The sequence below is a fragment of the Oncorhynchus nerka genome, linkage group LG24 (genome assembly GCF_034236695.1).
Source record: "Oncorhynchus nerka isolate Pitt River linkage group LG24, Oner_Uvic_2.0, whole genome shotgun sequence".
NCBI classification, from domain to species: Eukaryota; Metazoa; Chordata; class Actinopteri; order Salmoniformes; family Salmonidae; genus Oncorhynchus; species Oncorhynchus nerka.
The window spans coordinates 60587723-60613698 of record NC_088419.1 but is presented as its reverse complement, the minus strand read 5'-3'; the positions used below and the strand labels follow the sequence as shown (position 1 = coordinate 60613698).

The 25976-nt window shown below is 41.7% G+C and overlaps 1 protein-coding gene across 2 annotated transcripts in view; it reads left to right on the top strand.

The window, feature by feature from the left end:
* LOC115108339 (guanine nucleotide-binding protein subunit alpha-11) overlaps positions 1 to 25976 on the top strand; it is an 83818-nt gene that overhangs the window by 37742 nt on the left and 20100 nt on the right. For both annotated transcript variants that reach the window (XM_029632545.2, XM_029632544.2), the window contains exons 2-3: positions 11695 to 11879; positions 23810 to 23964. In XM_029632545.2, the coding sequence (XP_029488405.1) occupies positions 11695 to 11879; positions 23810 to 23964 (340 nt within the window). The remainder of the gene's footprint in view (positions 1 to 11694; positions 11880 to 23809; positions 23965 to 25976) is intronic.

The window sequence follows — 25976 nt, the reverse complement described above, 5'->3', positions numbered from 1 at the left end:
CAGTGCAACTCGAGGTTCGCCATAATCTGGAAGACTGTCCCTTTTTGGTCAGGGAGAGTGGAGGGATTTTAAGAGGCGGACCCTCCATCTGTTGCTCTCTCCTTCTGAGACTGAACATCAGATGCAGGCATCAGCCCAATAAAATTGAAATAAAAAGCAATTTAAAAAAAAATGTATGCTCACTCAGCTATGCTTCACAAGTAGTACAACAACGGATCTATTACTGGTGTGATCATATAGCCTACTTCAACTTTTGAAATATATTTTTTAATAGCTTCAAAATAAAGGCATTTGCAGGGCAATTCAATCAAAGCCTATATGTGGTGGTAGTATATTGGGCCTATAGCTGTTTTTAATTGGTTAATGTTGCAAAGCCTTACATTTTTTAAGTCATTTTACAAAATCTGAGCGGTAGTTCTCTGCATGCATTTTGATTCAAAGTGATCTTGACTCAGAAAAGGTTGGTGACCCTGTTAACACTATCAACGTTTCCCTTTACTGTTGCAATTTTGATCGAATCAGGGCAATATTAGCCACTTTCAATGCAACATACAGTCCCAAAACAAACTATGCAAGAGATTTTGTTGTAGGCAGAACGAATCGGAGTAGGATTCTATTGTATTGACATGCACGACTCAGCCCGTACTCTACACAGACCAGTGTGGCATAAACAAGCAGCGCTGCAGTAGCCAAATATGGATCTGTGCCATTTACTTTGAACTGGACTGTGTTTACAGCATGAGCGGTCGTGAGTCGATGCACTTGTTTTGAGATCAAAGCGAGAGCTGCATGTAGCCACGTTTGCACATTTTGTTTATATCCTTTGCTAGTTGAGTTAGAGCCCAGTGTTAGATCATATGTAGAAGAAAAAAAAGTAACAATAAAAAAATAGAAAATAACAAGGCAATATAAAGGGGGTATTGGTACTGAGTCGATGTGCGGGGGTACAGGTTAATCGAGAATTTAGATAACATGTACATGAAGGTAGCGGTAAAGTGACTATGCATAGATGATAAACAGCTAGTAGCAGCAGCAGCATCCCAAACATGTTCAGTGGGTGTCTGAGTATACAGGCCATGGAAGAATTTTCAGCTTTCTGGAATTGTGTACAGATCCTTGCGACATGGGGCCATGCATTATCATGCTGAAATGTGATGGCAACGGATGAATGGCACGACAATGGGCCTCAAGATCTCATCACGGTATCTCTGTGCATTCAAATTGCCATCGGAAAAAATGCAATTGTTTGTTGTCTAGCGTATGTCTGCACATACCATAACCCCACCTTCACCATTGGGCACTCTGTTCACAACGTTGACATCAGCAAACCTCTCGCCCACACGTCGCAATTAGAGGTCGACCGATTAATCGTAATGGCTAATTTTAATTAGGGCCGATTTCAAGTTTTCATAACAATCAGAAATCGGTATTTTTGGACACCGATTTTGCCAATTAATTTTATTTTATTTTTTTAGCACCTTTATTTAACTAGGCACGTCAGTTAAGAACACATTCTTATTTTCAATGACAGCCTAGGAACGGTGGGTTAACTGCCTTGTTCAGGGGCAGAACGACAGATTTTCACCTTGTCAGCTCGGGGGATCCAATCTACTTAACCCAGTACAATGCAATAACAACTTGCCTCTCTCTCCTTGCACTCCACAAGGAGACTGCAAGTTACGCGAATGCAGTAAGCCAAGGTAAATTGCTAGCTAGTTAAACTCATCTTATAAAAAACAATCAATCAATCATAATCACTAGTTGACTACACATGGTTGATGATATTACTAGATATTATCTAGCGTGTCCTGCGTTGCATATAATCTGACTGAGCATACAAGTATCTGACTGACCGGTGGTAGGCAGAAGCAGGCGCGTAAACATTCAAACAGCACTTTCAGGCATTTTGCCAGCAGCTCTTCGTTGTGCGTCAAGCATTGCGTTGTTTATGACTTCAACCCTATCAACTCCCGAGATGAGGCTGGTGTAACCGATGTGAAATGGCTAGCTAGTTAGCCCGCTACGGGCGTTTCAAACGTCACTCGCTCTAAGCCTTGGAGTGGTTGTTCCCCTTGCTCTGCATGGATAACGCAGCTTCGAGGGTGGCTTTTGTCGTTGTGTTCCTGGTTCGAGCCCAGGGAGGAGCGAGGAGAGGGACGGAAGCTATACTGTTACACTGGCAATACTAAAGTGCCTATAAGAACATCCAATAGTCAAAGGTTAATGAAATACAAATGGTATAGAGGGAAATAGTCCTATAATTCCTATAATAACTACAACCTAAAACTTCTTACCTGGGAATATTGAAGACTCGTGTTAAAAGGAACCACCAGCTTTCATATGTTCTCATAGGAACTTAAACGTTAGCTTTCTTACATAGCACATATTGCACTTTTACTTTCTTCTCCAACACTTTGTTTTTGCATTATTTAAACCAAATTGAACACGTTTCATTATTTATTTGATTCTACATTTATTTTATTTATGTATTATATTAAGTTAAAATAAGTGTTCATTCAGTATTGTTGTAATTGTCATTATTACAAATACTAAAATAAAAAAAAATGTTTTAAATCGGCCGATTAATCGGCATCGGCTTTTTTGGTCCTCCAATAATCGGTATCGGCGTTGAAAAATCATAATCGGTCGACCTCTAGTCACAATACACGCTTTCTGCCCAGTACAGTTGAAACCTTGGATTAATCCATGAAGAGCCGACTTCTCCAGCATACCAGTGGCCTTTGAAGGTGAGCATTTTCCCATTGAAGTTGGTAATGATGCCAAACTGCAGTCAGGTCAAGACCCTGGTGAGGGTCTAATATTCTGGAAATACCTCTAATAATTTTCTGGAATTTTCCAGAAAATTATGTCATGGCTTTAGAAGCATCTGATAAGCTAATTGACATAATTTGAGTCAATTGGAGGTGTACTTGTGGATGTATTTCAAGGCTTACCTTCAAACTCAGTGCCTCTTTGCTTGACATCATGGGAAAATTAAAATAAATCAGTCAAGACCTGAGAGAAATAATTGTTGACCTCCAAGTCTGGTTCATCCTTGGGAGCAATTCCCAAACGCCTGAAGGTACCACGTTCATCTGTACAAACAATAGTACGCAAGTATAAACACCATGGGACCACGCAGCCGTCATATCGCTCAGGAAGGAGTCGCGTTCTGTCTCCTAGAGATTAACGTACTTTGGTGCGAAAAGTGCATATCAATTATTACAGAACAACAGCAAAGGATCTTGTGAAGATGCTGGAGGAAACAGGTACAAAAGTATCTATATCCACAGTAAAACAAGTCCTATATCGACATAACCTGAAAGGCCACTCAGCAAGGAAGAAGCCACTGCTCCAAAACCGCCATTAAAAAAGCCAGACTACGGTTTGCAATTGCACATGGCGACAAAGATCGTACTTTTTGGAGAAATGTACTCTGGTCTGATGAAACAAAAATTAGAACTGTTTGGCCGTAATCACCATCGTTATGTTTGGAGGAAAAAGGGGGAGGCTTGCATGCCGAAGAACACCATCCCAACCGTGAACCACAGGGGTGGCAGCATGTTGTGGGTGTGCTTTGGTGCAGGAGGGACTGGTGCACTTCACGAAGTAGATGGCATCATGAGGAAGAAAATTATTTGGATATAGTTAAAGCTTGGTCGCAAATGGGTCTTCCAAATGGACAATGACCCCAAGCATACTTCCAAAGTTGTGGGAAAATGGCTTAAGGACAACAAAGTCAAGGTATTGGTGTGGCCATCACAAAGCCCTTACCTCAATCCTATCGAAAATTTGTGGGCAGAACTGAAAAAGCGTGTGCGAGCAAGGCCTACAAACCTGACTCCGTTACACCAGCTCTGCCAGGAGGAATGGGCCAAAATTCCCCCATCTTATTGTGGGAAGCTTGTGGAAGGCTACCCAAAACGTTTAACCAAAGTGAAACAATTTAAAGGCAATGCTACCAAATACTAATTGAGTGTATGTAAACTTCTGACCCACTGGGAATGTGATGAAAGAAATACAAGCTGAAATCATTCTCTACTACTATTCTGGCATTTCACATTCTTAAAATGAAGTGGTGATCCTAACTGACCTAAAATTGAATTTTTACTAGGATTAAATGTCAGGAATTGTGAAACTGAGTTTAAATGTATTTGGCTAAGGTGTATGTAAACTGCTGACTTCAACTGTATATCCCTGTAACGACTGGATCTCAGGGAGTGAGTCCATCCAAAGGTTAAATTCAGTAAGATTAGGTGATGCTATGATTCCCAAGGCACTATTACGCATCAAGATATAGGGCTAGGCCATCCCCTGTGGTCTAGAAGAGCCTTACCCTTTAAGACATTGTCTGATGTGTGTCTGTCTGCATTGTCAGGCATCACCAGCGGCCTGCATGTGTTTTGCTTGCTCAGTGTGTGTTTCTTTCTGAGTTCCAGAAAGAGAAGTTAGCCGGTTGGAACACAATTAGATTAACCCAATGAGGGATTGCGAAGCCCCACTAGTCTTTTACCCAGTGGGAAATATGGTTATTCCCGTGCTGTTAGTTCTGATTAGATTTGAACAAAAATAGGCAAATGATTAGATGGACATTTTACAGTGCCTTCAGAAGGTATTCATACCCCTTGACTTAATCCACATTTTTTGTTACAGCCTGAATTCAAAATGGATTCATTAAATTATTTTTCTCTCCCTTCTACACACAATACCCCATAATGACAAAGTGGAAACATGTTTTTAGACGTTTTAGCAAATGTATTGAAAATGAAATACAGAAATATCAAATTTACATTCACGCCCCTGAGTCAATACTTCTCTGCAGCGATTACAGCTGTGAGTCTTTCTGGGTAAGTCTCTTAAAAGCTTTCCACACCTGTATTGCGCCGCATTTGCATCTTCTAAATTCTTCAAATATTGTCATATTGGTTGTTGATCATTACTTAACACTGTGAGCCCATGTATCTTATTATATGACTTAAGCAAATGTTTACTCCTGAACGTATTTAGGTTTGACTCGAGACATTTCCGCTTTACATGTTGTATTAATTAGTAAAAATTCTAAATGCAGAATTCCACTTTCTAGGGTATTGTGGGTAGGCCAGTGACCAAGTCTAATTTAAATACATTTTGAATTCAGGGTGTGTAAAACGTGAAGGGGTGTGAATACTTTCTGAAGGCACTGTTAGAAGGAAAAGTATGGAGTGCTCTCCAAACTGGAATAGAACTGCTCTCCACAGAGATGCTCTCCCTCTCTTGGTCTGCCCACTCAGATTACTCCTCTGATTCCAGTCAGCGGAAAGAACCGAATCTGCCACAGACAGGCACATCCACCCGGATGGCAATCTCTCCCAGTCTCCTCTGATCCACTCCCCAACTTCCCTCCCGAAGGCACTGGGGAAATGACTGTCATTCGGTTGGAAGACTGCAGCCTGCACGATCCATGTTCAGGGCCTGAGGATGTGCCTTGGCGACAGGTGGTGGGGCAAGGACTGCGTTTTAATAGTCTAACGTCATGTCCTCTGCTTGTCTCCTTCAGCTGCACTGAGCCGAAAACACAAGCTAGGTGAATATGGAGGATGTCTACCAATTTTGGTTTCACCCGTCTATGCTGATATGAGTGCATATGAAGGAAATTATACATGGAGAGGACACAACTATATTATTGAGATGAAGGCTACCTAGTGCCTACTAGTCTGCTCCACGCAGGCAGAGACAGGAAGCAGCCTCAGCAAAGCTGCTGCACAGGCACAGAGGGGGGAGAAAGGACTGGGGGAGGGATCATCTTGTGACAGGGTCACGGGAAATGAATAAGGAAGAATGTTATATCTCGCTACTGCTAGACTTGTCCGGAGCAGCTGTTCAACATCAAGACGGGAATCCTAAATGCAAATCTCGCTGGCCGTGTGGGTCACCAAGTGTTAGGGTTTTGAGTTCCTTCTAAAACCCAGCCTGCTAGCCGCCTAACCCAGAGAAGGCTTCCTGTGAACAGAGCCTGGGGCCTCGTATCCAGCCAGTGTCCCAGTGATATTCTGCTGAGCTGGCTGCCTAATCGCATCGCAGGGCAACATTTTGGATAATAATTTACAAAAGGGGGCCTTACTCCTCCACTTTGTCACACTCAGTTGTTTTTCTCAGTTTTCTCCTCAGAGGAAGCCAATCTCAGCCTCAAGTTATTGCCTTCCATTCGTTTGGAGTGGAAATGCGTCCCGTGCCCCTCTACACCAAATTAAATGGATCCATTTTTACCTATTTTCTCACTTCAAGCTAATGGTTAGTCACGGGGGTGAGGTGTGACAATTCTCTGCTTCACTGATATTGTCAGACGGCTCTTCCTCTGTTTTGAAGTTTTGCTGACATTTAATATTTTACAGTCCACTTATTACATGGTATTTACTCAGGAAGTGCATGGGGATGTGGTAATTACGTAATAAGTTCAAATGAGATTTTAATTGAAACATGCTACACTGAGTATCCCTAGGCGATATGGCCAAAATATTTATGGTATTTTTCACATTTTTTATGGCAATTTATGTTTTTGATGAATGAAAGTTCTACATTTGCTTTATGAGTAGTGCATGACACTAGGGTCGCAACACATATTTAAAATTATTTCAATGAGTCTTTCTCCATTTGGAATATTTTATACTGTTCAATTCAACATAAAATAATTAGCTAGCCAGCTAACTAGCGATTAGCATTAGTGGTTAACACGATTTAGCTTAACTTGCTAAGAAAATATAAACTAGCTGTTTGCAGATGTAAGAAACAAAAACTAATATTGTAATTATGGAACACTTGTGGATTTATATTAGTATAAAATTGGAAACAACATTGTTGTCAACATTGTTGCATGTGCTGCATGGACCATGCAGACTGAACGAAAGTGTCTCGTGGTCAAGCAACAACAAATGTGCTTCTTGAGTGACTGGGTGGGACTTGAGTCCATCCCTCTCCACAGACCAAGTAACGGAGTGAACTAACAATGGACGTTACACACGGCGTATCACATTTTAATAAACCAAACATTCAAATACTGTTATAGAATATAAATTAAAAACCCAAACTGGTCCGTGCTCAAATAAAGAAAGGGAACACTAAAATAACACATCCTAGATCTGAATGAATGAAATATTCTTATTAAATACTTTTTTCTTTACATAGTTGAATGTGCTGACAACAAAATCACACAACAATTATCAATGGAAATCAAATTTATCAACCCATGGAGGTCTGGATTTGGAGTCACACTCAAAATTAAAGTGGAAAACCACACTACAGGCTGATCCATCTTTGATGTAATGTCCTTAAAACAAGTCTAAATGAGGCTCAGTAGTGTGTGTGTGGCCTCCACGTGCCTGTATGACCTCCCTACAACGCCTGGGCATGCTCCTGATGAGGCCAACTCCTGGACAGTCTGTGGTGCAATGTGGCGTTGGTGGATGGAGCGAGACATGATGTCCCAGATGTGCTCAATTGGAATCAGGTCTGGGGAACGGGTGGGCCAGTCCATAGCATCAATGCCTTCCTCTTGCAGGAACTGCTGACACACTCCAGCCACATGAGGTCTAGCATTGTCTTGCATTAGGAGGAACCCAGGGCCAACCGCACCAGCATATGGTCTCACAAGGGGTCTGAGGATCTCATCTTGGTACCTAATGGCAGTCAGGCTACCTCTGGCGAGCACATGAAGGGCTGTGCGGCCCCCCCAAAGAAATGCCACCCCACACCATGACTGACCCACCGCCAAACCGGTCATGCTGGAGGATGTTGCAGGCAGCAGAACGTTCTCCAATGCGTCTCCAGACTCTGTCACGTCTGTCACGTGCTCAGTGTGAACCTGCTTTCATCTGTGAAGAGCACAGGGCGCCAGTGGCTAATTTGCCAATCTTGGTGTTCTCTGGCAAATGCCAAACGTCCTGCACGGTGTTGGGCTGTAAGCACAACCCCCACCTGTGAACGTCGGGCCTTCATACCACCCTCATGGGAGTCTGTTTTTGACCGTTTGAGCAGACACATGCACATTTGTGGCCTGCTGGAGGTCATTTTCCCAGGGCTCTGGCAGTGCTCCTCCTTGCACAAAGGCGGAGGTAGCGGTCCTGCTGCTGGGTTGTTGCCCTTCTACGGCCTCCTCCACTTCTCCTGATGTACTGGCCTGTCTCCTGGTAGCGCCTCCATGCTCTGGACACTACGCTGACAGACACAGCAAACCTTCTTGCCACAGCTCGCATTGATGTGCCATCCTGGATGAGCTGCACTACCTGAGCCACTTGTGTGGGTTGTAGACTCCGTCTCATGCTACCACTAGAGTGAAAGCACCACGAGCATTCAAAAGTGACCAAAACATCAGCCAGGAAGCATAGGAACTGAGAAGTGGTCTGTGGTCTCCACCTGCAGAACCACTCCTTTATTGGGGGTGTCTTGCTAATTGCCTATAATTTCCACCTGTTGTCTATTCCATTTGCACAACAGCATGTGACATTTATTGTCAATCAGTGTTGCTTCCTAAGTGGACAGTTTGATTTCACAGAAGTGTGATTGACTTGGAGTTACATTGTGTTGTTTAAGTGTTCCCTTTATTTTTTTGAGCAGTGTGTATATATATATTAAAATACCGTATACCGCCCAGCCGTAAGTAGGCCTATCATGATACTGGGTTAGCATTATACTAGAAGGCTAATTACCAGAAGTACTCATAATTGATAGCGAGTAAGCCTCTTTACATTCGGGCTTGGCAACCAAGAGTAATACCAACTAAATAAACATGGAGAAAGAATTGTGGAACAGATTTTATCATTAGTCAATTTGGTTGGCTTGTAATATTTTATCAATAAACAGGTGCATTGTACAGTTGCCTTTTAAAATGATTTCAGTTGGCAGTGTGTATTTTGAGTTACATGTAGAACTTTCTAAAATATTTAATAATATAATAGTTGCCACGGTAACTAGAAATGTACTTCAACACTTGTGTAGCAACAGTGCTAGTGGTGAACGTAGATGGTTTCCTAGATATTTGGTAACATAGCTGTGTGTTTGAACTGAATAAGGATGACAACACCGGATTGTATACTGCCTCCCAGAATTTCCTCACTCCTGACTGAGGTCTGTGTGTGTCTTCTGTACGTATCCTGGAAATCCAACCGATGCGATCCTTCCGCCTGATTCTGTTGATTGCTCATGCCTTGTCCAGTTTTTCTAATGTGTGACTCCACACAGTACCTGGTATGACATCAGGACAATATTACTATGTTCCCTCAATTTCTTCCCTGTCTCCACTGAGTTTCTGAGGTTCCTTTCTTCATTTAGTAGGGGTCAGTGCGAGATCAGTGTGTGAGGCTAATTGTGAACCTTTCATTGAAGTCGGCTCATCTGTAGGAAACTGTCTGGCCTGACCTAGTTAACTGAGGAGCAGAGATCCTCTGAGGAAGACCAACACCGGTCAGGGCTCTCAGACACTCATCAATGCAGCTTTGTCACAGAGAGGAGAGTAAAATGTACAGTGCTACAGCACACACACATTATGCATCTACTGATCATTCCTTTATTAACTGCCATCAGATTAAATATAGGGGGGACCCTGGCTGGTAAATGGTCAAATTGGCCAATGTCCAAAAGAAAGACTTATGTCCTCAAAATCCATCTACCTAACACTAGACCTATCCTTTATTATTCTACATGTGGTTTTTTGCCTTTTTTCTCAGTGCATGAAATGGCCTTGTTTCAACCGCTTTCAATTCATTAGCTATTCTGAAAAACTCACATCCAAACCAACCATTTAAGATAGGGGTCTACGGTGACAAAGAAAATACGTTCTGTAATGGGCTATTTCATGTTGCTCCCCAGCCTGGCATGTGTGCAAAGGTTGCAGAGCAAATAGAGGAAGCGGGTAGTACTCAGCACTGAGAAGGGGAGAGGAGAAAGGACAGATATTGGAGAGTAGAATATGGAAAGGGAGGAGAACAGGAAGAGCGTCAGAGGAGAGCTGATGAAGCTGTGATGACTCAGCCTGGGTACTGGGAGAGTAGAGGATGGTGTTGGAGGGAGGCAGGGTAGTGCTCTACCCGTACTTAACTGTTCTCTACACTGGTTTGGACTCGTCATTCCCAAATATACCATTGTTGGACATAGCAGTTAGGAATGTCCATATAAAGATACAAAATATTTGGGACCTCCGCTGGGACCCAGAAAATGCTGTGGTGTTGGAGATGTGGGGTTGTCTGTTTCTTTCTGACCGTCCATCCATGATAAGATGTTGAATGGTGCCAGACATTAGAGTTGCTGTAGAATGTATAGCTCCTGGCAATGCACAAGTCATGTGTACTGTTTTCCTGCACAAAGTACCATTCTGGATGGTATATCAGTCTCATGCACTTGTCGCATGGTGCGGGTCGCATGGAGGAGAGGGTATCACAGAGTATGTGAGCGGTGTTGACAACACTGCTCTGGTGCTACATCTCCTTTCCATCCGCTCCACTGAAACCTCTCTGCACTCACAGGAGAGAGAAAAATGCCACTCTAAATTCGCTCCATTCATTAAAATCACAATTTAACCAACACCCATCTATTGTTGTCTACCTGGACCTACCATTTTGGTTTTGATGTATTGAAATGAAACCATATGATTTGAATTAAGTGTTTTTAATCAACATGAAAATGTGACCATAAGAAGCGCTTACCATTTCAAATAGGCTACATGTCATATTAAACAGCATATAAACACTCTAAATAGGTCAGGAGCCAGACAGGGAGCCTTAGAAGGAACGGAAATGAATTATTTAGGCTTTATTTCAAGGCTATAGCCTACAAAGAAATACATTGTGAATTATTTTAACACTGCTGGTAGGGAGTCAGGGACATTAAGCACTCAGTATTTAAACAACATTAAACTCTATTAAATAATTATAGTTTAGAAATTGCTCATAGACTGTGACTTACTTAGAATGATATACAAATTAAACAAAAAATGCCATATTAGGCTCACTCTACAGTGCCTTTGAGTCTGGCTTCAGGCTCATGCGATGGTGCCCGGAGAGCAGGCCAGCAGCTGAGAATATCCTCTCCATGCTTGCAGAGCCACTGCTAAACACCTTTTTGGCCAATCTTGTCAGGCTGGGCAGGGATACAGAGTTTTTTTTCTTCTTCTTTTCAATAGGCAGGCCTAATGGTTTTTGTGCAAAATAGCCAAAATCAAAACGGAAAGGGTCTTGAAGTTGGAACATGCAAGGCCTAATTGGCCAAAATCAATTATGGCCTATTGAATGGAACAAAAATTAAAACTTAAGAGATCAGATTTTTTTGTTTATAAATACTGTGCTACAATGGCACACTTAATTAGCTACCCACCGTGTTCCTTGCTTTTAGCATGTGCACGTAGTTAGTACAGCATCATGCTTTCGAGATGTCTTTTCAGATTCCACAATGATTCTTTAGTTGTGGACATTACATCACTGCATTCCCTCTCTTGGTCCTCATCTTTGTAAGTCACCTTGATTTTTGCACCTGTGTGTTTTATCAGTTTCTTGTGAGCTTGTTAAGTGAGCGCTACTGGAGCAGAATTGGAGTGGGCGAGAAGGCCTTCCCTCCAGCCTTTGGGAATCTCACTCCACGCTCCAGTCAAACTTGGATAGTGGACTACACTCAAACTGAAAACATTTGGGAACCTCTGTTTAACCTGTGTTCTGTCCTGTCTCTCCACAGGCACTGGCGAAAGCGGCAAGAGCACCTTCATCAAACAGATGCGCATCATCCACGGGACGGGCTACACCGATGAGGACAAAAGAGGCTTCACCAAACTGGTCTATCAGAACATCTTCACCTCCATGCAGTCCATGATCCGGGCCTCTGAGACCCTCAAGATCCAGTACAAGTATGAACAGAACAAGGTGAGTCTGGCTGGGGAGCGGGGATGGGGATTGGGGTCCACTCATTAGAAAAATACATTGTTAGTCAAAATGTCTTGTATTATTATAGTCTTATGTAGGCATATATCTAGACGCCATGTTAGAGATCACTTCCAGTGAATTCGGAAAGTATTCAGATCACTTATTCTAAAGTGGATTAAATAAATAAAAATCTCCCGTCATCAATCTACACATATTACCCATATTTAAAGTAAAAACAGGTTTTTAGAAATGTTTGCAAATAAAGAAAATAAAAAGGTATACATAAGTATTTAGACCCTTTACTGAGGACTTTGTTGAAGGAACTTTGGCAGCAATTACAGCCTAAAATCTTCGGTATGACGCTATAAGCATGGCACACCTGTATTTGGGGAGTTTCTCCTATTCTTGTCTGCAGATCCTATCAAACTCTGTCAGATTGGATGGGGAGTGTTGCTGCACAGCTATTTTCAGGTCTCTCCAAAGATGTTCAAGTCCGGGCTCTGGCTGGACTACTCAAGGACATTGAGTAGTCCATGTGTGCTTGGGGTCGTTGTCCTGTTGGAAGGTGAACCTTCACCCCAGTCTGGGGTCCTGAGAGTTCTGGAGCAGGTTTTCATCAAGGATCTTTCTGTACATTGCTCCGTTAATCTTTCCCTCGATCCTGACAAGTCTCCCAGTCCCTGTTGCTGAAAAACAAGCCCACAGCATGAGGCTACCACCACCATGCTTCACCGTAGGGATGGTGCCATGTTTCCTCCAGACATGACACTCAGCATTCAGGCCAGAGTTCAATCTTGGTTTCATCAGACCAGAGAATCTTGTTTCTCATGGTCAGGGTCCTTTTGGTGCCTTTTGGCAAACTCCAAGCAGGCTGTCATGTGCCTTTTACTGAGGAGTGGCTTCCATCTGGCTACTCTACCATAAAGGCCTGATTGGTGGAGTGCTGCAGAGATGGTTGTCCTTCTGGAAGGTTCTCTCATCTCCACAGAGGAACTCTGGAGCTCTGTAAGAATGACCACCGGGTTTTTGCTCACCTACCTGACCAAGGCCCTTCTCCCCCGATTGCTCAGTTTGGCCGGGCGGCCAGCTCTAGGAAGAGCCTTGGTGGTTCCATACTTCTTCCATTTAAGAATGATGGAGGCCACTGTGTTCTTGGGGACCTTCAATGCTGCAGAAATGTTTTTGTACCTTTCCCCAGATCTGTTCCTCAACAAAATTCTGTCTCTGAGTTCTACGGACAATTCCTGGCTTGGTTTTTGCCTTGACATGCACTGTCAACTGTGGGACCTTACATAGACAGGTGTGTGCCATTCCAAATCATGTCCAAACAATTAAATTTACCACAGGACTCAAGTTGTAGAAATATCTCAGGGATGATCAATGGAAACATGATCCACCTGAGCTCAATTTCGAGTATCATAGCATAGGGTCTGAATACTTAAGTAAATGTTTTTTATTTTTAATACATTTGCAAAAATGTTTGCTTTGTCATTATGGGGTATTGTGTATGTTGATGAGGAAAAACATTTATTTAATCTATTTTAGAAGAAGGTTGTAACGTAACAACATTTGGAAAAGGGGAAGGGGTCTGAATACTTTCCAAATGTGCTGTATTTCACTGCATATTCAACCCCTGTACTGAGGCTTCGTTTGGACGCAGATCCGTGAGACTTCTGAGAATGTATAGCATGGAATATACACTGCTCAAAAAAATAAAGGGAACACTAAAATAACACATCCTAGATCTGAATGAATGAAATATTCTTATTAAATACTTTTTTGTTTGCGTAGTTGAATGTGCTGACAACAAAATCACACAAAAATGATCAATGGAAATCAAATTTATCAACCCATGGAGGTCTGGATTTGGAGTCACACTCAAAATTAAAGTGGAAAACCACACTACAGGCTGATCCAACTTTGATGTAATGTCCTTAAAACAAGTCTAAACGAGGCTCAGTAGTGTGTGTGGCCTCCACGTGCCTGTATGACCTCCCTACAACGCCTGGGCATGCTCCTGATGAGGTGGCGGATGGTCTCCTGAGGGATCTCCTCCCAGACCTGGACTAAAGCATCTGCCAACTCCTGGACAGTCTGTGGTGCAGTTGGTGGATGGAGAGAGACATGATGTCCCAGATGTGCTCAATTGGATTCAGGTCTGGGGAACGGGCGGGCCAGTCCATAGCATCAATGCCTTCCTCTTGCAGGAACTGCTGACACACTCCAGCCACATGAGGTCTAGCATTGTCTTGCATTAGGAGGAACCCAGGGCCAACCGCACCAGCGTATGGTCTCACAAGGGGTCTGAGGATATCATCTCGGTACCTAATGGCAGTCAGGCTACCTCTGGCGAGCACAAAGAAATGCCACCCCACACCATGACTGACCCACCGCCAAACCGGTCATGCTGGAGGATGTTGCAGGCAGCAGAACGTTCTCCACGGCGTCTCCAGACTGTCACGTCTGTCACATGTGCTCAGTGTGAACCTGCTTTCATCTGTGAAGAGCACAGGGTGCCAGTGGCTCATTTTTAAATCTTGGTGTTCTCTGGCAAATGAAAAACATCCTGCACGGTGTTGGGCTGTAAACACAACCCCCCCCCCCCCCCCCACCCCACCTGTGGACGTCGGGCCCTCATACCACCCCCATGTTTCTGACCGTTTGAGCAGACACATGCACATTTGTGGCCTGCTGGAGGTCATTTTGCAGGGCTCTGGCAGTGCTCCTCCTTGCACAAAGGCGGAGGTAGCGGTCTTGCTGCTGGGTTGTTGCCCTCCTACGGCCTCCTCCACGTCTCCTGATGTACTGGCCTGTCTCCTGGTAGCGCCTCCATGCTCTGGACACTACGCTGACAGACACAGCAAACCTTCTTGCCACAGCTTGCATTGATGTGCCATCCTGGATGAGCTGCACTACCTGAGCCACTTGTATGGGTTGTAGACTCCGTCTCATGCTACCACTAGAGTGAAAGCACCGCCAGCATTCAAAAGTGACCAAAACATCAGCCAGGAAGCATAGGAACTGAGAAGTGGTCCGTGGTCTCCACTTGCAGAACCACTCCTTTATTGGGGGTGTCTTGCTAATTGCCTATAATTTCCACCTGTTGTCTATTCCATTTGCACAACAGCATGTGAAATTTATTGTCAATCAGTGTTGCTTCCTAAGTGGACAGTTTGATTTCACAGAAGTGTGATTGACTTGGAGTTATATTGTGTTGTTTAAGTGTTCCCTTTATTTTTTTGAGCAGTGTATAACTATCAGCCTGCAGACCTAAAACATCACGTGTTGATATGACTTCATTTCTGCCAACATATTCTGTATATCACTGAATAAGTAAACCCAGTCTACTAGTCCTTCAATGCTATGAGACTCAGTTTCGAGTCTCATAGCAAAGGGTCTGAATACTTATGTAAATAAATAATTTTTTGTAAAAATGTCGAAATAACTATTTCTGCTTTGTCATTATAGTGTGTGTGATACTTTTTTATTTATTTAATCCGTTTTAGAATAAGGCTGTAACCTAACAAATGTGGAAAAAGGGAAGGGTTCGGAATACTTTCTGAATGCACTGTATGTGAGCAGCAAATGGTTAGTGGTCCTTACTGTAGTTTTTGAATGGGTCATTGACTCCTGATATACAGTGGTTTCTCCACTAAAAGTTTTGCGATTATGCTGCGGGACTTAGAGGTGATTTGTAGTTTAGCACGGTACCCTGCGTCACCACTTCATTGCTCCAGACCAGCGCACGGGTGAGTTAGAGGACTGATTATGCTTTTGGGTCATACTGTGTATGTGACAATGACTGGGCGACGTAAACCTAAATAAAAACGGATAATTGTGCATGACTTCAGTATTACTTAGTAAAACTGTTACACTTAGGTTTGTATTCTTTTATTTTGTTAGGATTATTTTGATTTTACTGTAGTACTGTAGCCCACTCCCGACTAGTCAAGTTGTACAGTGCCTGAGTGGCGCAACAGTCTAAGACACGCATAGCAGTGCAAGCTGTGTTGCTACAGATGCTGGTTCAATACCCATGCAAAACCCTCAACTGGGAGACCAATGAGATGACTATAGGTTTTTGGTTTCTCTCCCTCTAAACACAGAAAAAAAATCTAAATAACAAACAGACTTTATTCACAAATGAGTAACGATGTCTCACCCCATGTTCAAGGGTGGCCTTTTTCTCACTCATTTTACGTTATTTGAAAACTAAATCTTCTCCAAAATAGTTATTTATTTAAACAAGCGATTTATTATGAATTTAGAATTATATAAAAGCCCCTTGGATATTCTCAGATATTTTATTAGCAGGACAATATATATTAGTCATGGCTCCCAAGTCACGCACAATGCGATTGCCTTGCCTTCTGCAGCTGTATCCATTGAAAGTGAGCGAGGTACAAGGCACACTAGCAGGGGGCACGGGATGGGTCGCAGAGCTACACACAGAAGACTGTCCTACCCCCACCCCGCCACACTGGGTAGCACAGAGCAACACTTAAGGGGCATTGCACTGGCGCTGACTAGAGAAATGTTCCCGCTGTTCTTAGTGCCAGGCTACACGTTCAAACTTTAACAATGTAACTAATAATGGCTTTCATTAATAAAATAATGATAGAAATACTCTTTCAAAATGCAGACGTTTATTTAGTTATGGATCCATAACGAATTACTATGGGAATAAATATCACTGAAATGTTGGAACAAAGTTGTCTAATGAAGTTAAACAAATTGTTGCTTACTGGAAAATACTCTTTCAAACACATGGTCACGTTGTACAGCGCCATTTTGGCTATTAGCAGGTAGCTGGACAATAGACTTGCCTAGGAGGATAGGGGGAGAATTCTATTGTCAAATGTATTTAAGTTAGGTTGGCTGTATCACAACCGTCCGTGATTAGTTGCAATTTCAGTTTAAGCCATCAGAAAAGACAAAACAAATACCACAAAAAGTATTTATGTATCACATCCGACCGTGATTGAGTCCCATAGGGCATCACACAATTGACCCAGCATTTCTCTTCCTCTAAAAACAGAAAAATGTTTTGGCCTTTAAAAATATTATTTTGGCCTTTTATTCGGATTACAATCGCTCACTTTGTTTGTTTTTTTAAACAAAATAACCTCATTGTTATATTATCAAGTTGACGGTACATTCATATAGCCCGGCATGAGTGACTCACTCATTCATGGCTTTGGATCAAAATAAATAAGTACCAATATTCTTTCTGATAGTCTTTAAAGAAATATTTTGGTTATCCTGACCTGGTCACCATGTACAGTATTGTAATAAGCCATTATGGGCTATTAGCAAGACAATATACTTTTACCAACACCTCTCTGTATTTTGATACTTTGTGGATGGGGGCTCCCGCAGTGCAAACAGATGCAGGTTCAATACCCGTGCCGGTTGCCACCGGGAGACCCATTAGGGGGCTTTTGGTTTTAATTTCGAATCCTCAAATCCTCTATATGTAATTATTGACGGAGAGTCACGTCATAATTTTCCATATACTGTAGGCCTACCGTAGGCGACATGAGTCACTAGTGTTGAGTAATGTGCTGTTAAAAGTGGTGTAGGTCTTATTTATTTAAAGAGTATATTGAAGTTAGAAGCAATAGGATTTGAAGCAATAGCCTACAACTATTTTAGCACCGTTTCGTGTTGCGACAAGCATGGGGACTGGTCTTGATAAATCAATGAGATTTTTATTTTCACTGAATCTCCGTTTGGGTATTGGTTAGACTACAAATATACAATTAGGGTGTGGAAATGTTATGCTCTTAGTGGAACTGTTATTTAACTAGGCAAGTCAGTTAAAACCTCTTTGGGCTAGACGTGCCGCTAGCGACCCACCTCGACAACATCCGGTGAAATTGCAGAGTGCTTAATTCAAAAATATTAAATTCATAATATTAAACATTCATGAAAATACAAGTGTCTTAATTTAAAAGTTTATGTAACTTCTGGTTAATCCAGCCGCTGTGTCAGATTTCAAAAAGGCTTTATGGCGAAAGCATACCATGCGATTATCTGTGGACAGCGCCCCACATACAAAAGCATTAAAAACATTTTCCAACCAAGCAGATGCATCACGAAAGTCAGAAATAGCGATAAAATAAATCCCTTACCTTTGAAGATCAGTTGCATAACAAATGGTCCTTTTTGTTTGATAAAGTCCTTTATATCCCCAAAAGGTATGTTTTTTATTTGGAGCGCTTCATTCAATAATCCACCTGTTTCCCCTCGTTCAAAATGCATAGAAAATGAATCCCAAACTTTACCAATAAACTTGGTCCAAACATGTCAAACAACGTTCCTAATCAATCCTCATGTACCCTAATATTTAAATAAACGATCAAATTTAAGACATAAAATAGTATATTCAATACCGGAGATAAATAACGAAGAGCGCACACTCATTAACGCGCACCAAAAGACTAGAATCCTTCTGAGTGACACTCAGAAAGAATATGAATACTTCTTAATAAAAAATATAAAAAACATTGAACAATTTCTAAAGACTGTTGACATCTAGTGGAAGCCATAGGAACTGCAATCTGGGTCCAAATTAGGCTTTCCCATAGAAAAGCATTGGAAAGTCCAATGACCTCAACAACAAAAATTCCTGGAAGGATTGTCCTCGGGGTTTCGCCTGCCAAATCAGTTCTGTTATACTCTGACATTATTTTAACAGTTTTAGAAACTTTAGTGTTTTCTATCAATACCATCCATATGCATATCCTATCTTCTGGGCACCTCAGTCATCCAAACTTCCAAATACTGCCCCCTAGCCTTAAAGTTAAGAACAAATTCTTATTTACAAGGACAGCCTATTCCTTCCTCCCCGTTGTGGAATTGAACCCCGGTCTCCCGCGTGCCCGCACGACACGGGGGATTCTTTAGCTAAATAGCCAAGTACTGTAGCCTACCACCGACTGTCACGATGTACAGTGCCATTATTTTCGTTCCATCCTAACGGAAACCCAGTGGGTTTTTTGTTTTTCTTGGAATAGAAACGCCATAATATTGAGCAAATTAATTAAGCAAAATGTATTAGTCAGTCCCGTATACTATGTTCTTACAAAAAAGGTTTTAAATTCTCTAGTACAGCCACTATCAAATGCTTCTCAAAGATGCCCTCTGGTGGTCAAACTAGCACTAACTAGCACTGGTACTAGCAATGGTACCAGTGGTTCACACTTAAATTACGTGCCATAGAATTCTGCGGCACCATGCAAGCTGCGCCGCAGTACCCTGCAACTTTTTAAAGGACCAACCACTGTATGCGCTAAGAATGTGACAAATTGCCAATTTTTCTTAACGTTTAAACTGTTATGTTAAAAATCATGAAATACCACGTGAATTCACAATGTAGCTGTGCTGCTGCAAGCAACGTTTTGGGTCTCACGGGCGTCCCTTTCAGATGGTTAAGCATTGCACCTGTACTACCATTAGTGTACCTCCATTCCAGCTTGTAAAGTTTGCATTTCCTTGTTATTTAGGTTCTCCAAGTATTGCCTTACAGGACTTTGCTGTTGTCGTTTGCTTTCCTCTGCCAATTTTCCAACTGTTAACGACGATGACATAGTGGTGGAGAGTCTAATCCAAAATAATTGATTCCTCAACTCCTTGCACATCGACTGCCAGTGTTGACTCCTATTTCTAAGCTTCAGGAATCGACTCCTAAGATTCAGTATTTTTTTAATTCGAGGAGACTGATTGTATATACAGTGCCTTCACTCCCCTAGACTTTTTTCACATTTTGTTGTGTTACAGCTTTAATTTTAAAATAATTGAATTGAGATTTCTTGTCACTGGCCAACACAATACCCTATCATGTGAAAGTGGAGTTATGTTTTTAGAAATGTTTACAAATTAATATAAAAATGAAAAGCTGACATTTTTAGAGTCAAGTATTCAACCCCTTTGTTACGGCAAGCCTAAAAATGTGCTTAACTAGTCACATAATCAGTTGCGTGGACTCACTCTGTACAATAATAGTGTTTAACATGATTTTGAATGGATACTTTATCTCTGTACCCCCACACATACAATTATCTGTAAGGTCCCTCAGTGGAGCAGTGAATTTCAAACACAGATTCAACCACAAAGACCAGGGAGGTTTTCCAATGCATCCTAAAGAAGGGACCTATTGGTAGATGGGTAGACATAAACAAAGAAGCCATTGAATATCCCTTTTTAGCATGGCAAAGTTATTAATCACAATTTGGATAATGTATCAATACACCCAGTCACTGCAAAGATACATGTGTCCTCCCTAATTCAGTTGCTGGAGAGAAAGGAACTGCTCAGGGATTTCACCATGTGACTTTAAAACAGGTACAGAGTTGAATGGCTGTGATGGGAGAAAACTGGGGATGGATCAACAACATTGTAGTTACTCCACAATACTACATTTAAAAGAAGGATACAAATATTCCAAAATATGCATTGTGTTTGCGACAAGGCACTAAAGTAATACTGCAAAAAATGTTGCAAATCAATTCACTTTTTGTTCCTGAATACCAAGTGTTATGTTTGGGACAAATCCAATATATTACAGAGTACCACTCCATATTTTCAAGCATAGTGGTGACTGCATTATTTAATGGGTATGCTTGTAATCGTTAAGGACTGGGGAGTTTTTCCGGATTAAAAAGAAAAAGGGATGGAGCTAAGCACAGGCAAAATTCTAGATGAAAACCTGGTTCCGTCTGCTTTCCACCAGACACTGTGAGGTGAATTCACCTTTCAGCAGGACATTAACCTAAAACACAAGGCCAAATCTACACTGGAGTTACTTACCAAGAAGACAGTGAATGGTCCAGATTGGCCTTGGTAAAGTGTTAACTTAAATCTATGGAAAGACCTGAAAATGGTCTAGCAGTGATCAACAACTAATTGGACAAAGCTCGAAGAATTTTGAAAATAATAGTGGGTGAGTATTGCACAATCCAGGTGTGGAAGACTTTTACTTACCCAGAAAGACGCACAGCTGTAATCGCTGCCAAAGTGTTTACTCAGGGATGTGAATACTTTTGTAAATGAGATATTTTAGTATTTCATTTTCAATACCAAAAATGTCGAAAAACATGTTTCCACTTTGTCGTTATGGGGAATTGTGTTTAGAAGGGTAAGAAATTAAGTTAATCCATTTTGAATTCAGGCTGTAACACAATATGGTTTAAGTCAAGGAGTATGAATACTTTCTGAAAGCACTGTAAATGTACATCTAATCATTTGCCTATTTTTATATATCTAATCAGAACTAGCAGCATGGGAATAGCCGTATTTCCCACTGGGTAAAAGACTAGTGGGGTTTTACAATCCCTAATCTAATTGTGCTCCGACCGGTTAACTTCTCTTTCTGGAACTCAGAGGAAGAAACAAAGCAAAACACATGCAGGCCGCTGGTGATGCCAATCAGGGTGCGTAGCTCAAAGGCACATTGACAAATTTTCACACCTTGCCGACTATGGTATACGAACCAGCGAATTTTCCAGTGTCATGACATGGCCCTTTCTGGATATAGATCATGGCACTCACTCACTCACTCACTCACTCACTCACTCAGTCACAGGTTCTATTATCGCAGGTCATAAATTCCTGGAGGAGACTCTCCCCCTGGCCATGCAGAAAGAGACACATAGAGAGAACAAAGGATTTCACATGGCGAACTCATAAATCCCCAAAATGGGGATTTGAATCAACATGTCCACATGTGGGAATGGTCAGTAGACACTTAAGGGACGGGTATGACGAGTGTGTTTCATTTGGTGACCTCAGAGGACAGGAAAGAGGCATAACTATATCTCTGAATATGTACATTTCTCAATTATGGGGTTTGCATCTAATTATTGTATAAAATGAATGAGTAAAGATGAAACTATTTGTGAAATGATGTAAGGTGATGTTAAACCTTTAATGAAAGAGAATTGTATTCCCTTTGAAGTTTAACTAAGTCATTGGCCCTCCCCCGTGAGCACAGACATGATCTGGCGTCATTTACTATCGTTACATATAATAACCCTTCCTGAGGAAATCCCCTTCATACCTCGATGGACACTGAGGGGGGCTAAGGTTGAGTTTAGACCACAACCTCAGTATAAGCTAAGGTTGAAATGGTTGTTGAATTCCTAACCATACCACGTGGATCATTGGCTACATGGCTGGAAATGTTTGAACTCTGAGACTATCGATCCCTACAGAATAAGAGCAAGTCATAGATAATAATTACTAGTCTGCCGCTAGACATTTTTGTCAACCTGGGATGTGAAGACCGACAACAGCCGAAACAGCTATTTTATGAGAACATTTCAGAATGGTACTCTGAAGTATCTATTCTAACCACAAAAAACGTTGTATACTTCAGGGAAGCAGAGAGAGGGACTCGGATGAACTCTCCAACAGAAGGATTGACGATTCTAACAGATCATGACGACACAGTCGGTGTAAATATATATTGATTGCAATTATTCCCGAATGAGTGAGCGTTCATGTGCAATGGATAAATTTTTTTATTAATATAATTATCAACTGTGTAGTGACTCCTTTAGTCTTTCCCACCCTTTTCAGTCCACACCCACTTCCCTTTATCCACCAAGCCGTCATATCGGCTTAGCCCACTAGGGAACCTCCCCTATCATTTCCTTTTAACCCTAACGTTTGTTTGTTTATGCATTTCTGTGATTGGTTAGTTAATAAACAATAAATTAAACCAATAAGGTGTATGGATGATTTATAGTTAAGGCTGGGTTCGTGCAGATAACCAACAATTTACGACGTTTGGAATGAGACTAACATGAGGTAAAGAATAATTCATTAATAAGAATCGGATATTAAAATATCGGAAGAGCTATATTATGAAAATTATAACTTTGTAATCTGAAGATTTTCCTTGGTGCCCCGACTTTCTAGTTAATTACATTTACATGATTAGTTTAATCATGTAATAATAATTACAGAGAATTGATTTGATAAAATAACGGTCTTTTAATGATACCAAAGACGACACCAGGGATAAGTTGCCGTACTTTCGAGAACACAATCATAGCGAGCTAGCAAGGGACGGAGGGGAGGGGCACTGTATAGGCAGGTCGGCCAGCATGCAGAACCGTGCACTTGGCCTATCAATTGACAATCAAAAGCTGTATCGCACAATTTCTTGGCTTGCAATGTCTCGCAACTTCCGTAAAACAGGGGCTAGGATAATCTACACGCAACAGACCAAAGACTGAACACAAACTCGCATCATTAGCAAAGCGAGAGAGCATGTGAGTCAGTGTGACTGAGAAAAAGGGGGCATGCAGAAAGAACCATGTCTTGGTAATCTGTATTTTGCAATGTATTTGTCTTGCATGCCTCGCAAATTCAGGTAAGTGTCGTAGGCCATGAATACTCCACCAAAGTTAGCTACAGACTACTAACTTCTGGCATTGTCTGAATTCCCATCCACTCATAGGACAGCTAACTGGCAAATGTTATTGGCTGGCAATCTCAGCATTGAATTGTCCAGCCACATCTTATATGTTTGCATTATCAAATGCAAACCAAATTCAAATAGACTATATAAGTGCTGTAAACCATGCCATAAAACATAATGGACTTGTACTCCAAAATGTTGTGTCCTGGTAAGGATGCTAAGTCACTGCTTAGGAGAAGCCTGGATGTGTGTCTTTAGCCCTAAATCATATTGAGAACATTCTGTCTGTATAACATAAGGTTATCTTCCCTTAACATCACTGTTGAAGCAAAGAATAGGAAATTATGTGTCCCAACTTGTACGGTATACTTTCGATCTGAATAAAGATATTACTAAATTATTGTGGAATACTGTTACAGTAAATGTGGGTGACTCTTTCCGCCATCCACCATTCCTTCCGTGTTTCTGACCTGTTGTCATCTTTCCCCTGTTCCTCCCTCAGTCCAACGCGCTGCTGGTGCGCGAGGTGGACGTGGAGAAGGTGTGTTCTTTTGAACAACCCTACATCAGTGCAATAAAGATGCTGTGGACAGACCCTGGTATCCAGGAGGCCTATGACCGTAGACGTGAATATCAGCTCTCGGACTCCACCAAATAGTAAGTCTACTCCTGGCATACACACACAGCTGCTACAGTGGTTTGAGAAGAGTTAGAACGAGAGAAATTTAATTTTTTTAAATTTATTTTTAAGTTGATGAGTTATCACAGTAGTGAATATCATCTCTGTTTGATAAATACAGTGCCTTGCAAAAGTATTCACCCCCCCTTGGCATTTTTCCTCTTGTTGTATTACAAACTGTAATTTGAATGGATTTTTATTTGGATTTTATGTAATGGACATAAACAAAATAGTCCAAATTGGTGAAGTGAAATGACGACAATAAAATAAAAAACTGAAAAGTTGTGCGTGCATATTTATTCACACCCTTTGCTATGAAGCCCCTAAATAAGATCTGGTGCAACCAATTACCTTCAGAAGTCACATAATTAGTTAGATTGCACACAGCTGGACTTTATTTAAGTGTCACATGATCTCAGTATATATACACCAGTTCCGAAAGGCCCCATAGTCTGCAACACCACTGAGAAAGGGGCACCACCAAGCAAGCGGCACCCATGAAGACCAAGGAGCTCTCCAAAACAGGTCAGGGACAAAGTTGTGGAGAAGTACAGATCAGGGTTGGGCTATAAAAAAATAACAAACTTTGAACATCCCACAATATTAAAAAAATGGCAACACAAGAAACCTGCCAAGTGAGGGCTGCCCACCAAAACTCGCGGACCAGGCAAGGAGGGCATTAATCAGAGGCAACAAAGAGACCAAAGATAACCCTGAAGGAGCTGCAAAGCTCCACAGTGGAGATTGGTTTATCTGTCCATAGGACCACTTTAAGCTGTACAGTCCACAGAGCTGGGCTTTACGGAAGAGTGGCCAGAAAAAAAGCAAGCAAACATGTTTGGTGTTCGCCAAAAGGTATGTGGGAGACTCCCCAAAGAACATATGGAAGAAGGTACTCTGGTCAGATGAAACAAAAATGTAGCTTTTTGCCCATCAAACTCAAAACCTCATCACCCCGAGACCCTATCCCCACAGTGAAGCATGGTGGTGGCACCAGCATGCTGTGGGGATGTTTTTCATCAGCAGGGACTGGGAAACTGGTCAGAATTGAAGAAATGATGGATGGCGTTAAATACATGGAAATTCTTGAGGGAAACCTGTTTGTCTTCCAGAGATTTGAGACTGGGACGGAGGTTTGCCTTCCAGCAGGACAATGACCCTAAGCATACTGCTAAAGCAACACTTGAGTGGTTTAAGGGGAATCATTTAAATCTCTTGGAATGGCCTAGTTAAAGCCCAGACTTCAATCCAATTGAGAATCTGTGGTATGATTTAAGGATTACTGTACACCAGCGGAACCCATCCAACTTGAAGGATCTGGAGCAGTTTTGCCTTGAAGACTGAGCAAAAATCCCAGTGGCTAGATGCGCCAAGCTTATAGAGACATACCCCAAGAGACTTGCAGCTGTAGTGGCTGCACAAGGTGGCTCTACAATGTATTGACTTTAGGGGGTGAATAGTTATGCACGCTCAGGTTTTCTGTGTTTTTGTCTCATTTCTTGCTTATTTCTCAAGAAAAAATATTTTGTATCTTCAAAGTGGTAGGCATGTTGTGTAAATCAAATGATACAAACCCCCCAAAAATACATTTTAATTTCAGGTTGTAAGGCAACAAAATAGGAAAAATGCCAAGGGGGGTGAATACTTCCGCAAACCACTGTAGTGGTTAGAGAAATTGAAAGTGTGGGAGACCAAAAGAAAGCGGGAGAAAGAAAAACAATGAGATGGAAAGAGAGAACAGACGGCAACATTTCTCATCCTGCTCCACCTTAGTTCTATTTGAACTAACCTAAAGAGGCCCGAATGCCATGTTTGTTATGTAGATGTAGGTCAGGATTTATTCATCCCTAAAAGGCAAAGTAAGTAAAATGACTCAGTCAATGTAGTGATTAGACTACTCTATATTTGTATGACTCTGAAAATGTTATCAGGAGTCAGGACTGTAAAAATGAACCCAAATGTTTTTTACAAGTACCATTTTAGGATGTTA